The 26,222-nt window shown below is 44.6% G+C and overlaps 3 protein-coding genes across 9 annotated transcripts in view; 1 reads left to right on the forward strand and 2 right to left on the reverse strand.

Annotated features, from left to right (window-relative positions):
* Positions 1-14: 14 nt before the first annotated feature.
* On the reverse strand, positions 15-12,661 carry mul2 (mitochondrial E3 ubiquitin protein ligase 2). 4 transcript variants are annotated; one of them, XM_079488632.1, is made up of 6 exons: positions 12,643-12,661; positions 8,240-8,369; positions 6,485-6,572; positions 6,176-6,296; positions 4,238-4,469; positions 15-2,554 (listed from the first exon to the last, which is right to left on the reverse strand). In XM_079488632.1, the coding sequence occupies exons 2-6, from the start codon at positions 8,354-8,356 to the stop codon at positions 2,057-2,059; spliced, it is 1,056 nt and encodes a 351-aa protein (XP_079344758.1). In that variant the 5' UTR covers positions 8,357-8,369; positions 12,643-12,661; the 3' UTR covers positions 15-2,056. The 4 variants fall into 4 exon arrangements, with proteins under 4 accessions (XP_079344758.1, XP_079344757.1, XP_079344756.1 ...); XM_079488631.1 differs by lacking the exon at positions 12,643-12,661 and adding an exon at positions 11,514-11,596; XM_079488630.1 differs by lacking the exon at positions 12,643-12,661 and adding an exon at positions 10,949-11,155 and having other exon boundaries at positions 8,240-8,366.
* Positions 11,601-21,997, forward strand: alg3 (ALG3 alpha-1,3- mannosyltransferase). Of its 2 annotated transcripts, XR_013788378.1 has the most exons (10): positions 11,601-11,947; positions 13,371-13,470; positions 14,064-14,211; positions 14,692-14,852; positions 15,449-15,569; positions 15,917-16,122; positions 16,274-16,349; positions 17,125-17,270; positions 18,424-21,527; positions 21,594-21,997. XR_013788378.1 is itself a non-coding variant. In XM_079488628.1 (9 exons), the coding sequence occupies exons 1-9, from the start codon at positions 11,749-11,751 to the stop codon at positions 18,602-18,604; spliced, it is 1,338 nt and encodes a 445-aa protein (XP_079344754.1). In that variant the 5' UTR covers positions 11,601-11,748; the 3' UTR covers positions 18,605-21,997. The 2 variants fall into 2 exon arrangements, 1 of the variants encoding a protein (XP_079344754.1); XM_079488628.1 differs by having other exon boundaries at positions 18,424-21,997.
* Positions 21,998-23,054: 1,057 nt separating this feature from the next.
* Positions 23,055-26,222, reverse strand: part of vwa5b2 (von Willebrand factor A domain containing 5B2) — a 36,030-nt gene continuing 32,862 nt past the window's right edge. For all 3 annotated transcript variants that reach the window (XM_079529856.1, XM_079529855.1, XM_079529857.1), the window contains 4 exons: positions 25,059-25,173; positions 24,670-24,793; positions 23,985-24,523; positions 23,055-23,451 (listed from right to left, as the gene is read on the reverse strand). In XM_079529856.1, the coding sequence (XP_079385982.1) occupies positions 23,184-23,451; positions 23,985-24,523; positions 24,670-24,793; positions 25,059-25,173 (1,046 nt within the window). In that variant the 3' untranslated portion in view covers positions 23,055-23,183. The remainder of the gene's footprint in view (positions 23,452-23,984; positions 24,524-24,669; positions 24,794-25,058; positions 25,174-26,222) is intronic.

The raw sequence follows: 26,222 nt of genomic DNA on the forward strand, positions 1-26,222 counted from the left end.
GCCATGGGCTGAACTTTAGTAGCGTGCCAAAGTTTGTGTTATGTGTCCACAGTAAGCTGAATTATGTGAATGGAGTTTCTAGGTGAAAGTGATTTTTTTGACATGCCAAAATCTGCCATTGAGCCCCGTTATACATTTCTCAAATTTGAAAGCACTATACAAATACAAATTTTTTTCGGCCACCTTGGACCCTGGACTAGGTGGGCCGCAAAGTGCGCAAACTCTTTCAAGATTTTCAAGTGTACCCTGATCTAGAAAACATTGAGAATTATACTGTTGCATATTTTATTTTACAATCAGTCCAAAACGGTAATGCCGAGGCTAAATTAAGGCACAGAACAAACATGTGGGAAAATAACCAATCTATATTGTAAATTTACTGTACATTGTTAGGCTACTTTCTATATTTACACATTTTCAAAGATGTTATTTCCTCCAATAACTTAAGTACATCATGTATGTACAGTTTTAATATAACAACTGCACTGAAACAAACAAAAACATCTACACAACATACTATAATTTCCAATTTTTGTATTTATATAAAATTGTCTTTGAGAACAATTAAACCGCCTCTTATTCCAAACAGTATATTTGGAGGACACCAAAGAACATTACCTTTGTCTTTTCAACTTAAAAGTGTTGATATTTAGTGGCCTGCCTAACGTGACAGGCTACAAGCTCGTAGATCGGCTATTCTCGGTGCACAACTGTGCGCAACCAAGTAAATCAGGGGTTACAGTGTCACTCGTCTGTCTACCCGGACCTAGTACCTACTAAGCATACTGATGCTATACCACAGAATCTGCATTAAGGTAGGGTGTGTGGTATTTATTTATATTTTGATAGTAATCATTGTTATACGTTATATAGAGTGTTTTTCAGTCTCCATGTCTCTCCAGCCCTTTAGAAAACAGAAAATGCATCTTCAGGTGGGGATACCAATTTTATCCAATCAGGGAGGGCGGGAGAGAGAGCTCACACGGGATAACGAATAAACAAGTGAAATTGGAAGTGATGATAAAATTGGAACATGATAAAAATGAAGCTGATAAATGTATATTATGTTTATTAAAGAGCGGGCTCTTTAATAAGGGGGCGGACCTCTGTTACTGAACAAATACTATAGACCGATTCAGAAACGGGTCTTATTTCCTGTAGGCGGAGACGACATATCTGCGGTTTTAAACCTGCACCTCTTCTACTACAGTTAATGGAATGGGAAGTGACTGATGTTAGTCTGCCTCAAACATTACTCTTTTACTTGATTTTTACTAACACTAACATTACAACGATGCCCAGAACATCGGGATGAACCTGTGTAGTTTATGGCTGCTCCAACAGTAGTGGCAACATTCCAAAAAAAACAACGGAATATCTACCGCGGTGGCTGAGACCAGAGCCATAGAGTAATGGTTGAGACAAAGCAGTACTTTAAATGCTTAGTATGAGATATAAAGTACAGCAGCCTTGTGTTCCTAAAACAGAAAGATTGGGTATTGGGTAAGACTGACGTTATGTATAATCTTTCAGGACCTTTCACTGCTTTCGTTTTTTTTTTTTTGCCACTACAGTTGGAGCAGCCATAAACTACACAGGTTCATCCCGATGTTCTGGGCATCTTTGTAATGTTGGTGTTAGTAAAAAGCAGGTAAAAGAGTAACGTTTGAGGCAGACTAACATCAGTCACTTTTCCATTCACTGTAGTAGAAGAGGTGCGGGTTTAAACCGCAGACATGTCGTCTCCGCCTACAGGAAATACGTTGCCTGCGACCATGAGACCCGTTTCTGAATCGGTCTATAGCAACAATTACTATCAGAATATAGTGCCTTAAAACACTATTTGTTTCAAGTTTCAACCAAAGCATTTGGTTGCCGACAAGAGTAGTTTTCTTTTGGAAAATAAGCTCAAGGGTTCCAATAACTGTTACTGGATATACGTGTGTATACTGAATGTCTTGGTCAAAGTGTCTTATGCCTGATTAGAGAGGCACCACTCTCCTGATGCTCTCTGCCTACATATGGGACAGTTGGGCTGGCTGTGGCAGGCAGGGCCTCATGCCTGATAGAGAGGCACCACTCGCCTGATGCTCTGCCTACACATGGGACAGTTGGGCTGTGGCAGGGCCTGGTAGCAGCTGAAGCAGCAGCACACATGTCCACAGTCCAGCAGGACACAGCCGCGCGGCCGGCTGAGGCAGACCACACAGGCGTTCTCCATGGGCATCTCCGCCGCCGTGCCGTCCTGCTGCGAGGCACCCGTCCCCGCCGTCTCCAGTCCCTCAAACTCCCTCCTCAGTCGCTCACGGTCCCACCTCCTCTTCAGGGTGCTGTAGTAGCGACGGCCCACCCACAGCAGCACGGCCGCCCCGGCCAGGGCGAACGCGGAGGCCAGCACCTGCCACATCACCGCCTGGCTCTCCTGCTCCGCTCGCAGCGTCTCGAAGTCCGTCGTGGTCAGGAAGTAGTCTGAGCCGTTGGCCGGCGGACGCAGCTTCAGGACCCGGTCCGTGTCCAGGATCAGCTCGCCCACGCCTGTGAGCGCAGCGCCCACCTTCCCAAAAAGAAAAGGAGAGCTTTGGATCCATTCCTTTGGGTTTGTTTTTGTGTTTTAGTCATTACCATTTCCCCATGTGTTCTGTGGTTCACCATCTACCGCTCAACTGCATAAAACACTATGACTATACGCACAAGAGACTGTGTTTCTACTGTTTATATCTACTGCTATGGTTCAACTCTGAGAGCGTACTAATGGAACCAAATGCACCTGTAAGCGTCCATTTGGTTCCATTTGTGCGCTCTTAAAGTTACAGAGCTGTAAGGGTCCAATTTGTAACATACATACTTATAGAAATAAAGGGAAAAGGTCACACACACCAAGACTGCGTTTCAGTTTTTATTCTTGCCGGCTATCCAGCCTTCAGTGTGATGAAGGCTGGATAGCCGAAACATCTGTCATTCCATCATGCAAGAATAAAAACTGAAACCCAGTTTTGGTGTGTACCTTTATTTCTATAATATGATTTGAACGGGTAACGCACCATAAGTCAGAGCGCGGTGGTCACAAGAAAAGTTATCTATTAACATACATACTTGACATTGGTCGTATTATATTAGTTATATTTGACAACATCTGAACTTCTTTCATTCTTTCACTATCTGCACATGAAACTACAAATGATGAGCATATAAAACAAAGAATTACCCCCACCTAATGGTAGTACATGGTAAATGGTGCATGTATAGACCAATTATTTGTTTACAAACATTGGGACTGGGCGCACGGGTGACTGTTTCATGTAATCAATTCCCAACAGATCTCCAAACCTGTTGTTTTGGGGAGCGCTGGTTTCAGTCTATTCAACCTCCTCTTGTGAGTTGGCTAGTGAGACATTTATACTTCAAAGCCCAACAGTATTGCGCACAGAGAACAGCTGATATACAAGCTCGCATCACAGATGCGACTGTTGTGAGCGTAGAGGTCTGCGTGCGTGACACCATCGCGGGACGAAGCATAAATTATACTTGATGGGCTGCAGGTGCGCGTGCAGCCGTGCACAAACAGGCTCTGTTGCCGTGTTCATGAGCGCACCTCCCGTTCTTATGACAGCGACTGGAGGTGTGGTTTTGAGGACAACTGTTTTAAATTGCTATTATTGTTCAAACACAACAGAAACCAAGGATTATATATTTCAAGGGCGAGAGATCACAATAAAAATCCTAATCATTCTTCCTCCACACTGGGAGAAAAACAGCATCTGAAAGTTTGATGGGGCATTTTTTACACGTGAGTGCAGTTAGAACTTTTCCATTGCATCTTATGAGAGGTGGTGTTCTTCTGCTGCCTTTATGCGCGTGCATGCCGTTTCTTATCAGTGTGACGTCGTCTGATAAGGCGTCTATATAGCACCTTTATCCAAGGTGCTTTACATAGATTGTGCATTACATTCACCCATTCATACACAGATGGCAGAGGAAACCATGCAAGGCACCAACCAGCTCATCGGGAGCAACTAGGGGTTCAGCGTCTTGCTCAAGGACACTTCGACACTAACTCTGGGGGAGCACGGGTTTGAACTGGGAACCTTGTGGTTGCCATCCGGCCACTCTACCCCTGAGCCACCGCCGACCCAATAATAAATCCCAACTGCAGAGGGTGTTAATTAATTACAAAAAACTATCAACCACAAGCCAACATGGCGATGCCCCCTGCTCTAGGGGCACCTTCTAGTAGTACCTTGAGCATCTGTTCAGTCTCCAGCTGCCCTTTGGGCTTCTCCCCGCTCAGCACCGTGCCGATGATGTCGGAGAAGCCGAACGTGGCCTGGTGGAACTCCTCGTGGATGACCTCCATGTCCAGGCCTGAGGCGTCCAGGGGACACAGCACCCTGACCACCGCCTCGTCCGCCCCCACCAAGCTGAAGGGCACAGAGTTCACCCTCTGGTGCAGCACCCGCTCACTGTCCATCCTGCAAGGCCAGTACAGAGTTAGTACCTTAGAGTATATATGAATAGAGACGGCACCGGATTTCTCCTCTCATCCACTTGCATTAAGTTGCTCAAAAGCGCATGAGGCGATTTCACTACTCCTTCCGAGTAGGAAGGAGGAGTACACAGAGTGCATTCTGGGAAGAATTGGGCCAAATCGTGAACGCGCTGTGCCGTTGACTATCATTGCACGCATTCACGTGTCATCATGAACGTGCGCAATGATAGTCAACGGACCAGAATTGTCCCAGCGCTGCAATACCAAATTCGGCCACTATGTCCATTTCGCCTCAGGGTTTCCTCCGGCTGCTGTCTCTATTCATATATACTCTAAGGTTAGTACCTTAGAGTATATATGAATAGAGACGGCACCCGAGTTCTCCTCCCATCCACTTGCATTAAGTTGCTCAAAAGCGCATGAGGCGATTTCACTGTGCATTCTGGGTAGGAACAGAGTGCATTCTGGGATGGATTGGGCCCAAACACATGAACACGCTGCCGCTGACTATCATTGCAGGCATTCAGCGTTCACGTGTCATCGTGAACGTGCTCAATGATAGTCAACGGACCAGCGGATCATGTGTTTGGGCCCACGCTGCAATATCAAATTCGGCCACTATGTCCATTTCGCCTCAGTCTCTATTCATATATACTCTAAGGTTAGTACACAGGTCTCCACCAGGCAAGGTCAGGTTGTGGCTTCCTGGTGGCGCTATAATAGGCCAATGTGAAAAGGGTGCCATTTTTTGGCAAGGGTGTCTTTGATGGCAATTTGAGGCATTTTGTTCCAAAAATGTGTTTTGCAAAAATGTTTTCACCAACGAAAACTAAATAGAAAGCCAAGCTATGGTGACTAAAATAAAGACTAAATATATTGACAATTTTGTTGATAAATAGTTTGTAAATACATCAAAGATGCAATTATAATTTGATTTCTAATGGATGAAGCCTTGGCCTGGAAGAGAGGTCATTAGGTGGATCCAACCTTCTTAGAGTGTTTCAACCCTCAACCACTACACTCTCCAGTTGGCAGGTCAAGCAGTGATTGGCCAAATCACTGGCCCTCTCCTCCAGGCTTCCAGCTAGACGAATCCACAGAGGGGGCGCAGCCATCACAGAGGTGCAACCAGCACCAGCCATTGCATCAGCCACGCCCGTCCAACAGTGCACCGCAGACATGGAGCAGTGCCCTGCCGGCCGGGTGTAGCCAACCAGTGCTGATCACACCCCAGTAACCGCCGCGCCCAGGGCACCCCCACGCGGACCCACCCATTGTCCTTTCTCTCATGCCAGAGCACACAGGAGGCTCTCTCTCTGCCTTGTGTGTATATACAAATAAAAAGTAGACTAAAATGTTAGGGAGGGTCAAAGAGATAATTGGAAATGCAAAAAAAAAGGTGAACGCATAACACTGTGTACATAATTATTTTAGAGCGAAGGAGAGTGTGTGTGTGTATGTCCGTGCAAAACGCATTCATGTTCTTGTGCGTGTAGCCTGAGCTTCACGAGGCGTTGCTCGCGACGTCAGTGTTCTCCGCTGTTTTCTAGCGGGGAGGGGAGGAGAGGGGCGGGTGCTCAGATCGGAGAACCAATAGGATCCTCCAGCGGCCTGTTTTCGACTGGCTCCCGCCCCTCTTGACCAGAAAGCACACAGGCTGGGCTAGGCTATAATGACGTGGTAACTCACCACATTCGAGCGAGGCTGTTCCACACCAGCTTGTGTTCCTTCAGCATGAGTTTCTGCACCACTCCAACGGTGCTTTCTTGGAACTGACTCCTCAGTGGCTTTCCCACTGGTTGCACTGTCCCTATACACATGAACATTCATTCATTCATTCATTCATCCATTCATACATTCATACATTCATACATTCATACATACATACATACATACATACAATGTGCAAAAGAGAGAGACAAGTACACAATTAAGAAATAAGAGTCAGCTCATGTCCAGATCACTAGCACTGATACAAAACACTAGGTGAGAGATTACCTTCAATGACAACGTACTGCAGGCATTTCCCTGGGGTGGCATTCAAAATGTCTGGGAGCCTTCCGTTTAAGGTCAATAGTGGAGCATCCTGAAACCCCATCACACACATTTATATAAATAAAATATGACAATTTCATGGTCTGAGGTCAGTACCTTTTTCACATGGATGGATGTGAAGTCTGATGATGCAAAGTGCCTCAATGTCAAATATGAACTGTCACTAGTACTAGCAGGTAGCCTGGCCAAGTGGTAGATTATGTTTGGTTTCCCACATGGGAGAGCCAGGTTCGAATCTCGTGTGTTACACTGGCACCATGTTTGATGCACCATCTAGTGTGGAATATATCTCGAATACTGTAATTCACCGTTTGATTTTGTATGTAGAAAGTTCATTGTATTTACACCAGTGGTTTTCAAACCTTTTTCAAGGACCCCCATCTATAAAAAGCAAGGCTTTTGCACACCTACAGGCGACAGGTGCGTAGGAGAGGGTACGGTGGCCAAAATTGAAAAAGGAACAAACACCCGCACACTGTCTTCACAGCAACGTTTAGGCCTATGGGGCCTTCATCAGGCTATCTTTATGTTCATTACATACATTTACATGATAAAGATAGCCTGATGAAGGCCGCATAGGCCGAAACGTTGGCGTTTCCCTAAATAAAAGTTGGTCACTGCATTTGAAGACAGTGTGCGGGTGTTTGTTCCTTTTTCAAGGACCCCCATCTGAAAATGTTGTGTGCCAGGTACCCCACAGAAGAGATGTGTTAGAAAATGATAAATAAAATGGTAAATATTCCAAACAATCTCACACATTTTGAAAAATAACAGATGTACAAGCTTGCATATCATGCTATTTTTTGAATAGCCAAAGTATAAATGGATACAATGATTGTGATGCTGTATTAATATATAGAAGATGTACACGCTCACGAGTGTGAGCTTGTTGTAGGTCGGCTATTTTTGGCACATGCTGCTGTATGCCAAAGTATTACTATTAATCAGGCTTATGGGAGCTCAGTCAGCGCTCTACAGCAGTGGTTCCTAAAGTGGGGTCCGGGGACCCCCAGGGGTCCGTGAGGAAGTTCCAGGGGGTCCCCAGCTAAATGATAGTTTGGAACCAAATGGGTCTGTAACTCTGAGGTGTACAAATGGAACCAAATGGACCCGTTAGGCGTTTGTACACTGGGTTAAATTAACATTGATTTTACAATATAAATTAGGGTCTGAGATAGAAATGCCATTAAATGGGGGTCTGTAGACTAATATGCATGTCAAACTGGGGGTCCTTGAAATGAAACGGGTTGAGAATCATTGGTAGAGTCGTAAAAGTCTTCTCTTATGGGGGTTCCTGGCATATCTTTTCAAATGGCGGTCCGCTGGCCAATTAGTGTCAATTTGGGGGTCCTTCACATGAAAAAGTTTGGGAACTCACTGCTCTAAAGAAGTTATCAAATATTATTCATTGTTACACAGACAGTAGACACTGGAGGCTGGAGCTGAAGTGGATGCGGTCGTGTAATTTTTTTTTTTTCCATTTTCTTATTGTTTCTCTACACATCACAAATATCTGTAGAACAGTAAATAGAACTTTAGAGGTCGATAGAATATTAGAAATGCCTGCTGCCAGAGCAACAGGGTTTTATAAAGTGTCTTAGATGCAGTCGCAAAACCTTCAGGGAACAATAGGCGTAAGGAAGGCTTTTTAAAAATCAACACAGTTCTTCTTAATCTCAATAAATACTGCTGACTCACATTGAGCTTGTCCACAGTCTTCCTCTTCTTCCTGTAGTGGTAGTAGAAGATGCCAGAGATGGCCAGGCTGGTGCTAAGACACAACACGTCAACACTCCGCACAGAAAACTCCTCCATTCTGTCTGACCTACTTGAAAACAGAACGAACAAACAAACAAACATGATGTGGGGGAGATAGGGATGTGTAAAAGTGTCCAAAATGAAAATCGATTACTATAAATCAATATTAACGATTAATTAATAGGGGTGAAACAACTGCTTAAATCAAGTTTAAATCAAATGGAGTCCAGTCAACCCCCGTCCGCATGTGCAGTACTGCTTCCGTAAGAAAACATGATACTGGCTGACTTCATAAGCTTTGTAAGCAGTTGTTTCACCCGTCTTAAAATTGTACGTGCCTATCATACATTTATCATCTGTAGCTTGGTTCCGATACCTTTACTTTTGGAAACGATACTACGAAAAGGGTTTTTGCCACTGTTTTTGGACGGCTCAACGCCATTTCTAACCGTGCAGGGATATACTGCCACGAAACCTCCTCTCGGAGCTAATGTGTACTAGATGAGGTTCCAAACAGAGCTAGTGACAAGATAGCCTTTGCAACAGATTATGGTCCGACTCCTACTAATAATTAATCTGACTATAACATAAAATGATAAAATACAACATCTAATCCCCTATTGCCGGCTATCCCCAGCTAACTAACTGCAGTTTTATCGAATAACATAACAAAGGGACCTGTAGAGCCTTGTTAACAACAATGGAAATTGACTAACTAACAACAAAGTAGTGTTTTCAACTAGGCCAGTGGACCCCCATAACTCTTTGAGTTAAAGACCTATAAACCAGGGTCCATTTTGAACCCCCTTCTCAATCTCAAGGCACCCAGAGGGTCTCTGGACTGAACTAGGTCACTGAACACTGGGGCAGGGGTTCTCAAAGTGGGGTTCCGGGGACCCCTAAGGCCAGGGTCCTTGAAGGAGTTCCAGGGGGTCCCCAGATAAATGATAGTTAGGAACCAAATGGATGCTTGTGGATCTGTAAAATGGTAAAAATGGTGCATTTATATAGCGCCTTTATCCAAGGTGCTTTACATAGATAGGTGCATCAATTCACCCATTCACACACACACATTCATACACCGATGGAGGCAGAAACACTTCGACACTAACTCTGGGGGAGCCCGGTTCGAACTGGCAACCTTGCGGTTACCATCCATCCAGCCTAATGCAGGTAAAACTGGGGGGTCCTTGAAATTAAACGGGTTGAGATTGAGAATCACTGCTAGAGACGTAAAAAATCTTCTCTTATGAGAGTCCTTGGCGTATATTTTCAAATGGGGGGGTCCGCGGGCTAATGAGGCTCATTTTGGGGGTCCTTGATATGAAGGCTTGGCCTGGAGTGTGAACACCTCTGAGCTGCTGAAAAAGGCACAGCAGAGACTTTACTTCCTGAGGGTGCTCAGGGAGAACAACATCACACAGAGACTGCTGGTGTCCTTTTATCAGTGCTCCATAGAGAGCATTCTGAATTTATGACATACTGTATTTGCGTGTGGTACACCAGCTGTACAGCGGGCTCAGAGGAAAAAGCTCCAGAGGGTCATTAACACGGCACAAAAGATCTTCGGCTGCCCTCTTCCCACACTGGAGGACCTACACAGATCCCGCTGTCTAAAAAAACACAGGACATTATAAAGGACACTTCCCACCCCGGTCACTCACTGTTTGAACTGTTGCCATCAGGCAGACGGTACAGAGTGCTCAAGTCAGGGACCAGCAGACTCAGTAACCGCTTCTATCCCACAGCGGTAGCCACACTAAATGCTGCTAAGAAATGATCCGTTGCTGAAATACATGTTTTATTGTGCTGATAGTTAAGTACAATTGGGGTTTGTGCAATAACAGCTGCAAGCAAGTGTGTACTGTGCAATATATGTAATGTGCAATAGGGATTTGTGCAATAACATGAAGTACGGTTATGTGTGTGTTCTTGTGTCTTGTTGTATTAGTTTTCATAGTTTTTATATTCTTAGTTTTATGATGCACTGATCGGTTGGCACTTTTAATTTCGTTGTACTTGTTACAATGACAATAATTAAAGATCTATCTATCTATCTAGTGGCAGCGGTGGCCGAACGGATTGCGGAGCGGTCTTGATACCGGAAGGTCGCCAGTTCGAATCAGCGGTCCGACACGTTAAAATTACCACCGCTGAAGTGCCCTTGAACAAGGCATTGAACCACTACGATGAAATGTTCTATGAGCAGGGCCTGGCTGGAAACAAGTTCTTGAGCTTAGCCCAGATACCCTGGGTAAATATAGTAATCATTTCATTTCATCTATCTATCTATCTATCTATCTAAAACGTTTGGGAACCACTGTCCACTATAATGGAAAGCAACAGCTCCCTAAGCCCAACCTATGAGCCCAACCCACACCAAAGGGTCGGGTTGGGACATTTACGTCGGCACAAAAAAGGTCGGGACAAAACTGTCTTTAAGGTAAACCACATCAATGCAACTCAATGAGTTGCCTTGGTGTGGTACCTTTAAGACAATATTACAACAAAGGTCATTTGCTTCCACTCATTTACTGATATTCATAAACACCACAACACCAAATCAACGTGGACATGCACTTTTGCAATGCTTATGTTATTAATACCGAAAGATTTATAATGAAGCTATGCAAAGATTGTATTGTTTACCTGTGTGTCTGACTGTCTCCAAAGTTGTCGTTGTCGCTCCAGCAGCAGGAAGTGCCGGGTCAGTGTTTGTATCACGTGATGTGGGACACAGAAGCCACTCTCGTGAAGCCGTGTGCGTGTGTGCGTGCGTGCGTGCGTGTGTGCGTGTGTGTGTGTGCGCGTGTGTGTGCCTTAGAGGTGTGTGCGCACATGCGCAAACATAGAAAATCAGTCGAACGGAACGGAACACAGAAAATATACAAGCCCCACAAGTTACAACCTTATACTCTAATGTATAATACTATATACTATAAGGTTACAACGTGTGGGCTTGTAGATCTGCCATAAGCTCGCGAACGGGAAGTGTTCCCGTGTCACGTGACACGAGAGGGCGTCCGGGCAGTGTTTCCATGTCTGCTTATTATAAGCGACTTTTGCGTTTGTTTTTCCGTAAAGTTGCCCATCGTTAGGCAGATGTTTTTTTAACAATAAAAAGAAGAAAAAAAAGAAAAACAAATCGTGGCATTTTTTCAAGCGGTGACGACGTGGACAAGTGGTCCGTTAAGTAAAACATTTTAGTTAGTACCTTTTCCACCACTGCTTACTTCTCGACTTTTCTCACAAAATCTGGCAACACGGGTGACAGGAGGAGGAGGGAGTCCAGTGTCCAGTCCACTCCGGGCTGTTTGACACGCGTGTTCCGGTCAGTCAGTATAGTGTATAGTGTGGTTCCCCCATAGAGTATTACCCCTCTCTCGCTACGGTCACAGATAGTCAGTGGTTGTTTCTAGTCCCACTAGTCAGTCAGACCACAGAGAGAAATGGCACCAGGAGGCGGTGGTGTGAGCCGGAGACGGTCCCCGGTGGCGGGTCCCCCTGGTCCCGCGGCGACGTGGCTGCGCGCCCTGTGGCAGGACAAGCACCTGGTGCTGTTCAAGGCGGAGTACACGGCGCTGGTGTGCGCGGCGCTGTGGCTGCTGGAGATCTGCGTCAACTTGTGGGTCATCCACACTGTCCCGTGTGAGTTATTATTATGCTAAGTCCCGTTAGCATGCTGCTATGATCGCATGGCTAAATCCGTCCCGTTTGTTTTGAATGGAGGGGGAGCCGCAGCAGCAGGACCCGGCCGGCTCGCACAGTCAGACAGACAGTCACACTCTTGTTGCACTAGTAAAGATTCAGCAGCAGCACACATTGGGGTCAAATTCGTTCTACTGCTATCAGTGAGCCAGCAGAATGTGGAATGCTCTTCCTAACTTCCATAAAAAAGAGTAATTTTATACACTCATTCAAAACAGTCATAAAAGAGTATTTGCGGCTGTCTGCAATGTGTAAATGTCTAGAAAAGCCCCCTATTAAAGCTTAACGCCAGTACGCCACCAGAAATTATTACCACCCCCAATGTTTACTGTAGTGTACATACTTTCATTGGTATTAGTGTTGACTATGCCTTGTGTATTGTATGTCTTTAAATCTCCTGATATTAATTGAATACATGGGACCACAATGGAAATTACGTTATCCTTTTAACAATCATTGTAACTGCATGTCCTAATCATAATTATGAATCAAGGTTGTTGCCATGGCCCATGAGTGCAGTTAAGTTAAGCCACTTTTGTGGTGCTTTTTACTCCCTTTTCTCCCCAATTTCGTAATCGTTATGCCAATTGGTATAGTACCTCTCAACACACACTTGTGTGTTGTCACTTACTCACCTGCCAGTGAGGAGCGCCCAATGGGAGGACGCAGAGCTTTCTTCCTACTCCACTCCCTGCTGACAGGTGACAGCCCCAGGCCCCCAGTCCGTAAGATTATGTGCAATGACAAATATCACCCTCCCCGGCCCACATGTCTTCCCTCCCCTGGACACGGGGCCAATTCACCCTTTTTTCAAGTCCCGCCCGTTGTTGTGCCCCTCTTCGCACCCATTGGTTGCCGTTTCGTGGTTGGACAAAAATCCTTTCTCTCCATCCACTACCATTGAAATAATGTGTTTTTCAGTTGCTTCGTATTGATATTCTGTGAATTCAATTCTTATTTTAAACGTGGTGTCAGTAAAAAGGAACATCACAGGTGCATCATGGTGACTGGGCATATCATGTTTGTTCTTAGTTTTTTCCAAAAATGATGTTTTAGCAAATTCAACATAAACAAGGCGGAACAAGGCAGAAAGAGCCTGCTGGTTAGTCAGTCAGGGACCAATCAGAAGGCTGACAGGCCTGTGCTGGCTGGTAATCCAGCCAGACAGCGTGTCGCGGGTTCAAGGCCCGATCTCGACGACCTTTGCTGCGTGTTATCCCCCCCATCTCTCTCCCCATTTCCTGTCAAGCTACTGTTGATCTATCAATAAAGGCAAAAAAAGCCCCAAAAAAGATGCTTGACAAAGCCGCATGCACCGGCTTTGTAGGTCACTTGCATGATTTATTTGAATATCTTCCCGCAGATACGGAGATCGACTGGAAAGCCTATATGGATGAGGTGGAGGGAGTTATTAACGGTACCTACGACTACACCCAGCTGAAAGGAGACACAGGCCCATTGGTGTGAGTATCATATCACTGCGTGACACAAAGTGGTGGTTGAGCCCTGTAGGCAATAGGATGTTTTAAGCATATTTTGATTGTCTCAGTAATATCGTCAATCGCAATTATTTTTGCCACATCTATCGTGCCAAGTAATCTTCATATGTGACTAAATTTGACTGAGGGACTGCCATTGGATTTTTTTGAATTTGTTTTTTCATGTCATGAAAGCAGGGAATCATAGCTTCAAATTTACATATTGGTTGTTCAGTTTGACCCACCTGTTTTGGAGATATGGCTTATAGAGTAATGTCTATAAACAGCGAGTTGAGAAAACAGGTTCACTTCTGTGGTCTCTAACATTACACCTAGCTACATGTTTAAGCATTTATTTCATATTTACATGTCGATTTAAGCTCTGACACTTATTTCAGACATGCTCTAGTATGTGAAGAGTCTGCCTGTGCTATTAACTCATTTTGGAGAAAAAAAAAAGGTTTCTCCTCTGGTGAAAAGCTGTAATTTGCGCGATGGCAGTCTCTCAGTCAAATCTGGTCACATATCGTCCCATCCCTAGTGACTTCAGATGAACTTGTCCTTGTGTTTTCCTTCAGGTACCCGGCTGGCTTCGTGTACGTCTTCACAGCTCTGTACTACGTCACCAGCCACGGGGTGAACATTCGACTGGGCCAGTACATTTTTGCTGTCTTCTATTTGATCACTCTGCTGCTGGTCTTCAGGATATACAACCGTACCAGAAAGGTATGTCTGTTTTGGGGGGGATAAAAGCCGTTTCTCTGTCACTTATTATCATTCAACAGTATTATTAGAATGCAGAAGTACACCGTCGGTTTAGCTCTTGGCACACAATACATCAAACCGAAGTATAGAAATACTGCCTCGTGGTTGTATGTCTCTGCCAACCACTTTCCAGTCTGTCCAGTCTCATGTAATAAAGATAGAAGAGTTAAGTGTACTTTTTGGTGAAATTTGATCACCCAATTGACGTAAGAAACATGTGTGAGGTCTCAATGACCTTGACTTTTGACCACCAAATTCTAATCCATTCAATCATACAAAATCTGAAGACGATTTCCTCAAGGTATTGCTGAGATATCGTGTTCAAGATGTTGGGAGAGACAAACGGACAACCTGAAAATATGTCTCGGGCCACGGCTTTCACCAGTGGAGGCATAATGTGTGTGTGTGCGTGTTCGTGTTTCGTGTGTTGTTTATTTCCAGGTCCCTCCCTATGTGTTCTTCTTTGTGTGCTGTGCGTCGTACCGAATCCATTCCATCTTTGTGTTGCGGCTCTTCAACGACCCAGTGGCCATGATGCTGCTTTTTGGAGCCGTCAATCTCTTCCTTGACGATCACTGGACCCTCGGCTGTGGGATTTACAGGCAAGTCCCTTTGTTGTCATTATTGCAGTCCCTTGCTGACCTATTGCAGTAGGCCTTGCGTCAAGATTGTTATTGTTATATCTCACAATATACAAATATAAATAGTCTTTTGGTTCCTCGACATTGTAGCAGCAATAACAGCAAAGAAAGAATAGCGACAATAGCAGTACAAAAAAACACCTGAGTACGTACACTATTTATACCACACACAGGTACTTGAAGGCACTGTGTGCATGGCTCCATATGTGCATGTGCACATTAGGCATGTGCATTTACAGTAAATATGTAGTTGCATGCGCATCTCTGTAACGTGCGTAATAGTGAGCATATGCTGTCCTAGTGCACAGGTGTCTTACATACTTAGACTTTCCAGTTAGTGTTCCCTAGTGTTCAGTGATCTAGCTCAGAGATTCTGTAAGTTGACGAGTTCCTTGACGAGGGGGTTCCGACCGAACCAAATTGCAGGTCAAATTGGTTCCATTTGTACACTCAGCATTGTGGGGTCCCTGAAGAAGAATAATGATAATAAAAGTAAAGTTATGAAAACAACTGGCCTAGTTGAAATGACACTTCTTTGTCCTCTCTCTCTCTGACAGTTTAGCAGTATCTGTGAAGATGAATGTGCTTCTATTCGCCCCTGGCCTTCTGTTCCTTCTCTTGTCTGAGTTTGGTGCCATTAGGACAATCCCCAGACTGTCTCTATGTGCAGCTATACAGGTACATATTCTTATGTATACATCATAAATAAATAACAATTATCTTGTTTAATGGCTTTATTTGTAGTTTATTGTCTCCGTAGTTATTAAATGTCACCAAACTTACATGAATAATTGAGTCAGTGTATCAGCGTGTGCCATTTCTCATTCTTTCTCTTGGGGTTTTCGGCAATCGACTTTTTTAAATACATCATAACATAACTTTGCCAAAAACTAGCCATATATAGGGTGATTAACTATATCAACCACGTCTATGCAAATAGATTTTGATACCATGCTGAAATGAATGGAATTCAGTTTATACAACCTGCTAACTAAACACATAACTGTCTTCCTCACCTGTCACAGCTGCTGCTGGGCCTGCCCTTCCTGTTGGAGAATCCCGTAGGCTACATGAGCCAAGCGTTCGACCTGGGACGCCAGTTCATGTTCAAATGGACAGTCAACTGGCGCTTCCTGCCCGAGTGGCTCTTCCTGAGTCGCTACTTCCACCTGCTGCTGCTCGCGGCCCACCTGCTGACGCTGCTGCTGTTCGCCCTTCGCCGCTGGAAGAGGTAAGACCAACGTTTGCTACACACTTGTGAATCGCTCCGGATACATTGTCAACAGTAGAAAGTGTTTGCAATCACTCCAATCCAGTTGAAAAAAATCCCACAGATGAAGTTAACTTCTAAGAATGACGCTCGACTTCCTCTCTGTCCTCAGACCTGGAGACAGTGTTGTGGAACTTCTCAAGGAGCCAGGCAAGAGGAAAACCCCTGCTGAGAAAACCACAGCGGATCATATCTTTTTTTTTTACCCAACAGCATGCTGATATTGTGTATGTTCAGCACTGTCTGAAATAATAATATGTCACCTGTTGGTTCCAAATTTTATCTGCAGTCGGGTGGCAAGGAAACCTTGTATGTTGCTTTTCAGAAGATGTAGAAAATAATGGATCTGGATGGTTCTAAATGGATCCAACATAGTTATTATTTCGTCTCAGGCGCTTATAATTTTCTTCACAACTGTGTGAAGTGAGGGGCGCTCTTATCATCATACATCATCTCATACTGGCCAATCAGAATGCCTGTTGCCTATGATTGGTTAGCTGATTTGCTCGTTTACATATGACGTAAATTTTCCTGTCAATGGCGTTTAATGTTTTGATGTTTAATTTACGTCATATTTAGCGGAATTTTGACCTAATTTCTCCGTTCATTGTCAATGGCAAATCTTGAGACGTGTGGGGAAAAAAGCTAGCACCCCTTAAAAACGTCAACAGCAGAAATAGCAGATCTACGAGCTATTTTTGTGTGTCGTTGTAGTATGACAAAGTAAGGCATTCATTTGACAAAGAACCTTTTTTAGTTAAAATAAGTAGGTAAAAGGTTTCTGCCTGAAATTCCTGTTGCAATAGTTTCTCTTTACCTTTTTTGTTCTTGCTAAGTTTTATTGACCTACTGTATGAGGAAGTGATACCGACCAAGGAATGAATATGATGCTAACGTATACAGTATACATATTACATATTGTGCATGACCTACGATCTAGTGTCGGGCCTTAACGGAGGATCACAGATCGTGCTGATCCTGTTCACGTCCAACTTCATCGGCATGTGCTTCGGCCGCTCGCTGCACTACCAGTTCTACGTGTGGTACTTCCACACGCTGCCCTACCTCCTGTGGAGCGGCGGGGTCAAGAAGCTAGCACACCTGCTCAGGTGAGGAGCCATGTTCCTTTCTTCAACTAAAGACTGGCGAAAAATGTTCGTTGACTACCTTTTTTATTTCACAGACAAACTAAATAACTGAATAAAAACTAAACTATGATGACTAAGACTAAATATATTGCCAGTTTCGTCAACAGAAACTAGACTAAAATGTTAGGGACAAGAGTGGAGAAGAGATCCAGTCGAACCAAAATTAATTTTGATTTGTTGCGCTCGGGCGTTGCACTCTGAAAATGGCCAATCGAGCTTGTAGATTTTCAGCATGCAACCAAGTGTGAAATCTGCCATTACGACACCATCACGGCCTGCCAAAATACACAATAGCGGCAAAAAATATCTACAAGAGCTAAGCATTGTGAGCTTGTAGATCGGCTATTTTTTTGCAAAGATATTTGGTGTAGACGGGGGAAGAAGTGGTCATACTGTTGTAACTAGCTCTCCAACACTACAGGTGGTTTGGTTTGAGTGGTTGAAGGGTCATGAAATCCTATGGCTGGTTGTGTAGTCGGTTTTCTGGTTCAGGTTAAACTAGGGTCAAATAAAAAACACAACTGTAGCTAATAACATCAATAATGGGTGTGTTAGATTTAGCTGTGACAGTAACTTGATTCCCATAAAACATTAAAAAAAATATATGAAGCAGATTTTCAGAAAGTCTGAAGAACCGAAATGAGAATTTATGCACTTACCATCCACTATTAAAATGTTTGTTGGAAGATAGTTCCTGAAATAAGCAGTAGATGGTGCTCTTTTGCCTGTCAAGTGAGACTCATATTATTGTCTCCACCAGGCCGAAGGCATGGGGAGAGAGTATGTTTTGCACTCCGTGTGTCCGTCCTTCCGTCTGTGAACAGCTAATCTCCGGCACCGATAACCTGGTCGATGCCAAAATTTGCACACACACTCCCTGGATGCCAACGATGAACCTCTGCCCCAAAGTTTCCAGAACGGCCTGTTATAGCGCCACCAGGAGGCCACTTTTTCTCCGTTTGTCTCTGCAGGACACGAGACAGCATAAAATACAGAATTTACAGAAAAGGCAGCGAGAAAACGGATCCTTCGGGGGAAGTTGGAAATAATGTTTTAAGCGAGGCATTTTTAACATCAACAGTTCCTTGTTTTTTTTTTCTCTTTTTGCTCCCAGGGTGCTGATCCTGGGTCTGATCGAGCTGTCGTGGAACACCTACCCGTCCACCAACTACAGCTCAGCGGCGCTTCACGTCTGTCACCTTGTCATGCTGCTGTCGCTGTGGCTGGCCGCTGTCCATGTCCCGCCGCCCCAGGACGACCCATCGTCATCATCAGCCAAAGCCAAGCAGCAGTGATGCGCTGCCCTCTCTGCAGGGCCCCGGGTCACAGTGGGGGGGGGGGGGGGTCCTACTCGGCTAGCTGGCGCGCACTACAGCAGTGGTGGTGGTGGACAGAGTATACTGTACTTGAGTCAAAAGTAATGATACTGTACATACACCTGGTCAAATATTACTGCACTACCCAGTGAAAGTTGCTGGGTCACATCATGTGTACTTGAGTTAAGTTACCCATTAAGACCTTCTACAAAAAAAAAGCCTTCTAAAATGTAGTAGTCCTCACACTTTAATGAATGTAAACACTTTAATGAATGTAAAAAAAAAAAAAAAAAAAAGATCTACAAGCTCACAGCGTGGTACGAAGGGACGCGCTGTGAGCTTGTACATCTGCTATTTTTGAATAGCCAACAGAAAAATTGAAAATGACATGCTTTACCGGTTTGAATGGGTTAAAGTACTGTCTGGAGTAAAACAAAATATATGCTTGGGTAGTCGGAAAGTACAAATTTCAGGGGTACATTTTCTTTGTAATGTCAATGTGTTGCTGTATTAAAATGTACAGTAGACATTTTCAAAGATTTCCCTGGACAAAAAACAAAAAAATAGATCTACAACTCGTGTAGATCAGAGTCAAAAGTACAATATATGTCTTGGGGTGAAAGTATATATTAAACAAAAATACAAATACTCAAGTAAGGTACAAAAAAAAACCCTGTACTTTGTTTACCGTCCACCACACTGGCGCCCTCTAGCGTCCCTCCTGTTTGCACGACTCCACTGGCAGACTGTTGCAGACTGACGTCCCTGGGGTGTCTTAAATGGGCTTTATGTAGAGCAGCCGTATTGGAAAGAGATTCGGCCCCTTCCTTATATTACATCCTTCACAGGTCTTTCCAATGAATTCTCTGTACCATTAGGTGTAACACAGTGGTTCTCAAACCTTTTTAATTTCAAGGACCCCCATGGGTACAGGCTATAGTTCCAACATACTATTGGTCCGACAGTCATTAGACCGACAACCTAACCCAAACGCCTAACCTAACCATAACCGGTCTGCAAGCACGGAGCAGCGCATGTCGGACCAACGCATTTTCGGGAGCGACGGGTGGTTTCGGACCTTTGATGTGTCGGATCTGCGTGTGCATCCCACCCCCATTACTCGGAGAGTGTACAAAAGAATGAACCAAATGGACCCATGTGTCCATTTGTACACCCTCAGAGTTACACAGCCGTAAGCGGCCATTTGGAACCCCCTCAAGGAACCGTGAAGGTCCTTGGACCCCAATTTGAGACCCACTGATGAGCGTTTCCAGTGAGCCAGCCATGCACCCTGACTCCCGTTTGACCAGAATGGAACACAACCCTAAAGGGCCACTTCACCCCTTTGCAACCAGATTGCATTTTAATGGCGTTTAGGACACAAACACTGGTAATAACCCCATGTGAAGGAAGTCTGGAAACCATGTCCAATATGGCTGCTGTGCATGGAGCCTAATAGGAGCTAATAGATGCTCACTGCCTATAATGTGAAGGAGAGCTAATACGCAGTGCAGTGTGTGAGTTGAGGTCAATTTGCAGTATGCTTTGAGTGACAAGTGTCGACGAAAGTGACGTCAAAACAACGAATGGGCCGGGGTGGAAGAGAGCTCCACCTGTGGTGCCCTCGAGTACTTCTGGGGAAAATGTAAAAGGTTGCAGACGCTTTTACTAAAATGTCCGCATACTGTGATTGTTTAGGAAAATGCATGAGACTATCCACTTCCTTGTTTACGTAACGTTGTACAATACTGTCGTGAGACCGTATTTGTGCTCAAAACTCGGAATGTTGTGCGACGCGTCGTTCGAAACGTGTCGCTCCAAGCATACTTACTTACAGTGCCCTTTAGAGAAGGAAAGGAGACGAATAAGTATTCTCAGGTGTTTCTTTTTTGTTTGTTGTTTTCTCTTTGTTTAGGGGCCGAGAAGCGCTCATGAATGTTTTGCTGTGGTGAATGTTCTCTTACTGAAAGGATTTGTTACGTGTGTGTGTGTGTACATTATGTATATATACTGTATATCGTTGCTGTCGGGCAGAAACCTTGTATCTCAATATCTGAACTCTCAACAGTTCATACCACAGCTATAAAATCGCAACGCACTGTGAGCTTGTACTGATGTTTTTGTCATTTTAAAAAGGTTGAAGTGAAATTGAAAGTAGTTGTGTGTCTGTGGGTTTTATAAATATATTTAACCAATGAAAGATATTAACAAGAGCCTGTGAGCTCGTTTCCACCAGACAGCGACGTGCACGCACATAACACTACACCAGTTATTTCATTTTAAATCCACTGTCTGCTCAATAATTGCCACTAGGTTTCCAGATGTATTGTGCAAAACCCATGCCCAAAATGGTTACTATGTACATTGTTTAGAATGGTACCATACTGCAAGAATCTAGCTATTAATGTCATACAAAGGAACTTCGCAAGGGTACAAGTAGTTAGCAGAATTTCGGACCAATCTGGAAAATAAAAGTTTACCAATAGCTTTCTTCACACATGTGTTCATAAAGTTGTCTACTATCACCTAGACAACTGAAATAGTTCCAACCCAACTCCCTTGGGAAGCTTTGACAGCTGCTGAAAGTTGGGATACCACAACCTACTGTATATGCAAACTATGGGGTTTTCATGATTCTAAATCCATTGCAAGTATTTGTTTTGCACGAAAAACACTCCTTGGGCTAATAACGGCCATAGCCACTTTTCCAAATGTGATGACCTCTTCACATTTGTGATAACGGCTATTGCCAAAACAAATGCTTGCAATGGATTGAGAATCATGAAAAAACCCTATAGTTTGACCTGCCATATGCTACTTAAAGAAGAATGAATATGCCTGCATATTGGTTGTTAATGGTATCCCAACTTTCAGCATCTGTCAACGTTTCCCAAGGGAGTTGGTTTGGAACAAATTGAGGTGATCGTAGACACCTTTATGAACACATTTGTGAAGAAAGCTAATTTAGTAAGCATTTATTTTCCAGATTGGTCCAAAATTCGTCTAACCTTCCCTAACTAAAGAGCTATTCCGCAATCTGTACCAGCTACTGTTCCTGTTGTATTGTCAGTTATAGTATGTAGTGTTCCTCTTTAGAAATGACGCCCGGTTTATACTAGGAAATAGCTCTACAATCTGACGATGCAGTGTTTTCGCTGTGAAAGTATGAAACCAAGACATTGTCAGCTTGTAGATCAGCTATTTCTCTATTTTCGGGGTGCGACAGTACGAAACCAAGTGTAAATCGGATATAAGCTGCTGACAATCATCGCCACCTTTCTGTCTTGTTTGTTTATCATTGATTTATAGCTGTACATTACACTGAAACCATGATTGATACAACTGGTTTAGTTTTTCTTTTTTTTATGCATGTTTTGTTACACATGACACGTGGACTGAATTCCAAGTTTGTGTTTATTTTGCAGACTAATAAACATCTCTGTAATCAACAATCGATTATTTCTTTTGCAAACACTAGTTCAGTATCACTCAATTACGATAATTTGGCAAAGTAGCTACAAATTATGGCTATGAGCTAAAATCACTGAGTTAAAAGCCTTTACATGTAATCAAGGCATATAGTGTTGCATAATCAGTACATTTTTATTATTTTTTAATAAAAGGACACTTGGGTATGTCAAGTAAGGGGTTATTCTGCCGCATAGAATATACCATATCATTAGTATAAGTTCTTACGACATTGATCTTGGCACTGAAATACGTGTCGTCCGTTAGCCCTGCAATAGTCTCAGAGCCAGACACTTGACTCAAACAATTTTCAAATACTTCCCTCATACAGTGTGTGCGACGGAATCACTGAAACTACAGCAGTTGTCCGGCCTCCACCCCACTTCTGTTTAGTCTATGCAGGCGCGTACATTTTGAATTTTAGTATTTGGGAGAAAAAGGGGTAAAAAGCTAAATAAATAGAAAATATATATTTTAAAGATTTTATTTTTCCGTGAACGGTAATGGCGTCTTTCAGGAGGCGTTACAGACTAGCATTCGGAGATTGTGGAGTAGTTGTCTGGCTTGAGAGAGACTAGCCCTGCAATGAAAACAATGTAATGTTTCAATGTGGAGTGCAGCTAGTTGATTGCCGGTTGTTCTGTCATACAAAAGCATTTTTTTTTAAATATAATTGACTAAATTGATTAGTCTGATTAACCACTTAAGCACTATTTCATACAGAAAATGGCTAGAACGGATGTACTAATTGTCAGTATATATTTGAAGAAAAAGGAAAAAGACCAAAATAGTGATGACAGGTTGAAAGCCTTATTAGACTTAATGATCCATTTATGCTAAGGTAAGCTATTTAAAAAAAATAGGAAAAAATAGAAAGTAAATTTATACTTTCCCCCCAAAAAATGCTACAGTATATATTTCTAAATGATGATTTTGCACAACGGAACATAAATTATATAGACATAATTTATATAACATAGTAGTTCTTTCCCTAGGAAACAGATTCCTGGTTCTTCAATCTCAGAACCGGGTCTGAGAAAAAGAACGTGTTCCAGCCGGTCCTCCCAACCTTATAGTTGTAACACGTATGTTACATGTTGTTGGGGTTGTAGCACAGCATGTTGAACTGGATGTTCTCGTCCCAGTGGCGCAGCAGCAGGAACAGCTGCCGGGCGGCTCCCTTCAGGCCGGCCAGGTCCACGCCCTCCGGCAGCTCCTGGCCGCGCAGCCAGAAGTCGGCCTTGGCCGCCACCAGCTCCCACTCCATGAAGTACCCAGCGCAGCGGTGCTCCAGCCAGGCCAGGGCCACGGCCGTGGCCCAGCTCGAGCCCTCCAGGTCCCCTTGGGCCTGCCCGCCACTCCCCTGGAACACACACCAATTATAGCAGTAATTAAGTACATTTAATGTTAGTGCTGTGCTAATCTGCACTATATCCCAGAGGCAAATATTGTACTTTTACTCCACTACAATACAATTACATGAACGTTACTTTGTAGACTTTTATTATTACAAAACACACTAGCCATATATATATAGGCCCGCCCTCATCGTTTATTTTATCAGAATTGATCATGTGTTGACATTGCTCAATGTGTTCGATTACTGCAACGTGACGTAGGCATATCTACGAGTGGTGGCAAATATTTTTCTACAGAAACCTGGAAATACACAGAAATACAAAAACAGCAGAACGCTCTGAAACCAGAAGCCTATGAGCAAATTGTGCATTGATATCTATCACAAAGGACACAATTGTATTTGTTAAAATCTAAGAAAGTGATTTTGGGTCATAATCATTTATTTTATCCTGTGATTTTTGTAACCCATTTTTTCACCCTTGTGTCAATTGTAATGTAATCCTGGGCGTCCTGACCCTTCAACTATAATAACCTTGCCTGGAACTCTGCCACTGCTGCGTCCACCGGAGAGCCCGCCTCCGTCTCCGAGCCGCGGCCGCTGTCCGCCTGCCCATGGCCGCCGGCCGGCAGCTCCGGGGAGCCACCCCCCTCCTCAGAGCTGAGGAGGTCCGAGGAGGGCGAGGTGACCGGGTCTCGTTCCCGACGGCGAGACGACCACCTCCTGCTGGGGTCCAGAGTCAGGGGCGTGTCCTCCGGCGTGTGGTGGAAAGGAGGAACCGAGGGGGGGGCCGGTCTGATGATGAGGGAGGAGGAGGAGGACGACGACGGAGAGCACACGTTCTGATTGGGTGGTGACGATGACGACGATGTGCCGGCGCGGGGTTTGGCGGCGGCGGGCGGGACAGAGGAGGGGAGAGGGGCGTTGGGGGAGGTGCATCGGAACGGCGGGCTGAGGCTGCTGCGGTGCAGGCTGTAGGGCGACGCCCTCCTCAGGCGGTCCAGCGGGATCTGGATGCGCTCCGAGTAGATCTGAGTCAGCAGGAAGGCTCCCGACGCCAGCTGCAGACGCACCTGCACGGGGAGAGCAGAGCAGACGGCATGGCATGGCATGGCATGGCATGTGTGTGTATGTGTGTGTGTGTGTGTGTGTGTGTGTGTGTGTGTGTGTGTGTGTGTGTGTGTGTGTGTGTGTGTGAGTGTGTGTGTGTGTCTCTCACTAGAGGTAGGTAGTCCGGAGCCTCCGCGTTGGCCTGTTTGTCCGTCTCTGCAGACAGACAGTGAGACTTCAGAGGAACCTGTTTTCCTGACGAGATGGAGGACCTCAGTCTGCCCAGAGGGAACCTGGAGGCACAGAGACACATGTGGATGGATGTGTGCTTTTTACAGTGGTGGAAACAGTACTCAGTACTGTAGTTATATATAAAACTGATTTGTGGTTATTGTCATTAGAGGGTTCCAACAACTTGGGATGCCCAAAAAGGGTGGCAAAGTATTGTGGTGTCTCTGTTATAATTGGCAGCCGTCACATGTGTGTGCGCGCGCACGCACGCACATGCGTGCGTGTGTGCATTTGCGCATGCGTGCATGCGTGTGCGTGTGTGTCAACCTGGAGGTGAAGAAGCTCTCCATGGACCTGCTCTCCACGGAGCGCTGAGAGCGTGTGGAGGGACCAGTGGACATGGCAGAGGGGCTGGTGGCAGGGTAGACGACACCCCCTGAATCTGACAGGGGGACGGTTGTACACATACAGTAGGTTATAACATATTATAATACTACTACACAACCCCCTGAATCTGACAGGGGGACGGTCGTACACATACAGTAGGTTATAACATATTATAATACTACTACACAACCCCCTGAATCTGACAGGGGGACGGTCGTACACATACAGTAGGTTATAACATATTATAATACTACTACACAACCCCCTGAATCTGACAGGGGGACGGTCGTACACATACAGTAGGTTATAACATATTATAATACTACTACACAACCCCCTGAATCTGACAGGGGGACGGTCGTACACATACAGTAGGTTATAACATATTATAATACTACTACACAACCCCCTGAATCTGACAGGGGGACGGTCGTACACATACAGTAGGTTATAACCTATTATAATACTACTACACAACCCCCTGAATCTGACAGGGGGACGGTTGTACACATACAGTACAGTAGGATATAACCTATTACCAGTAATACGCCCTGAGGGCGAGAAGCGACCTCGCCCTTTAGGGCTGGGTGACGTCAGACGGCCGACTGCTGGGCGATCGCTGGCGCTTTGGCATGGGGGGGGGGGGGGGTCAGATCAACATATGGAATGAATTCTGTACTGGCTATATATGGAGCATGTCTTGAGTGTACATGGTTTGATGAGGTCAGATCAACATGGAATGTCAGAACAGGAAGGACGGGTGGGGAGGGATCAACATATGGAATGTCAGATCAGCTCAGCTCCATATATGGAGATCTAAGAGTTTGAGGTCAGATGTAGAGTAGCCGGCTCCATATGCAGATCTAGGTGATGATCCAGTCTTCTCCATGTATGGCTATCCAGGGTTATGAGGTCAGTGTTGTGAGCTTCATATATGGAAATGGCCATATATGGTGGCGTGACGTGTCACGAGGCACCATATATGGAGACGTGATGTCACGAGGTGTGACCATATATGGATGGAGACATGATGTCCCGAGGCATGACCATATATGGAGGCATGGGTGACGGACAGACGGATGGGCGGGAGATGCAGGTTTTCAT

This window comes from Electrona antarctica (assembly GCF_951216825.1).
Source record: "Electrona antarctica genome assembly, chromosome: 19".
In the NCBI taxonomy this organism is placed as follows: domain Eukaryota; kingdom Metazoa; phylum Chordata; class Actinopteri; order Myctophiformes; family Myctophidae; genus Electrona; species Electrona antarctica.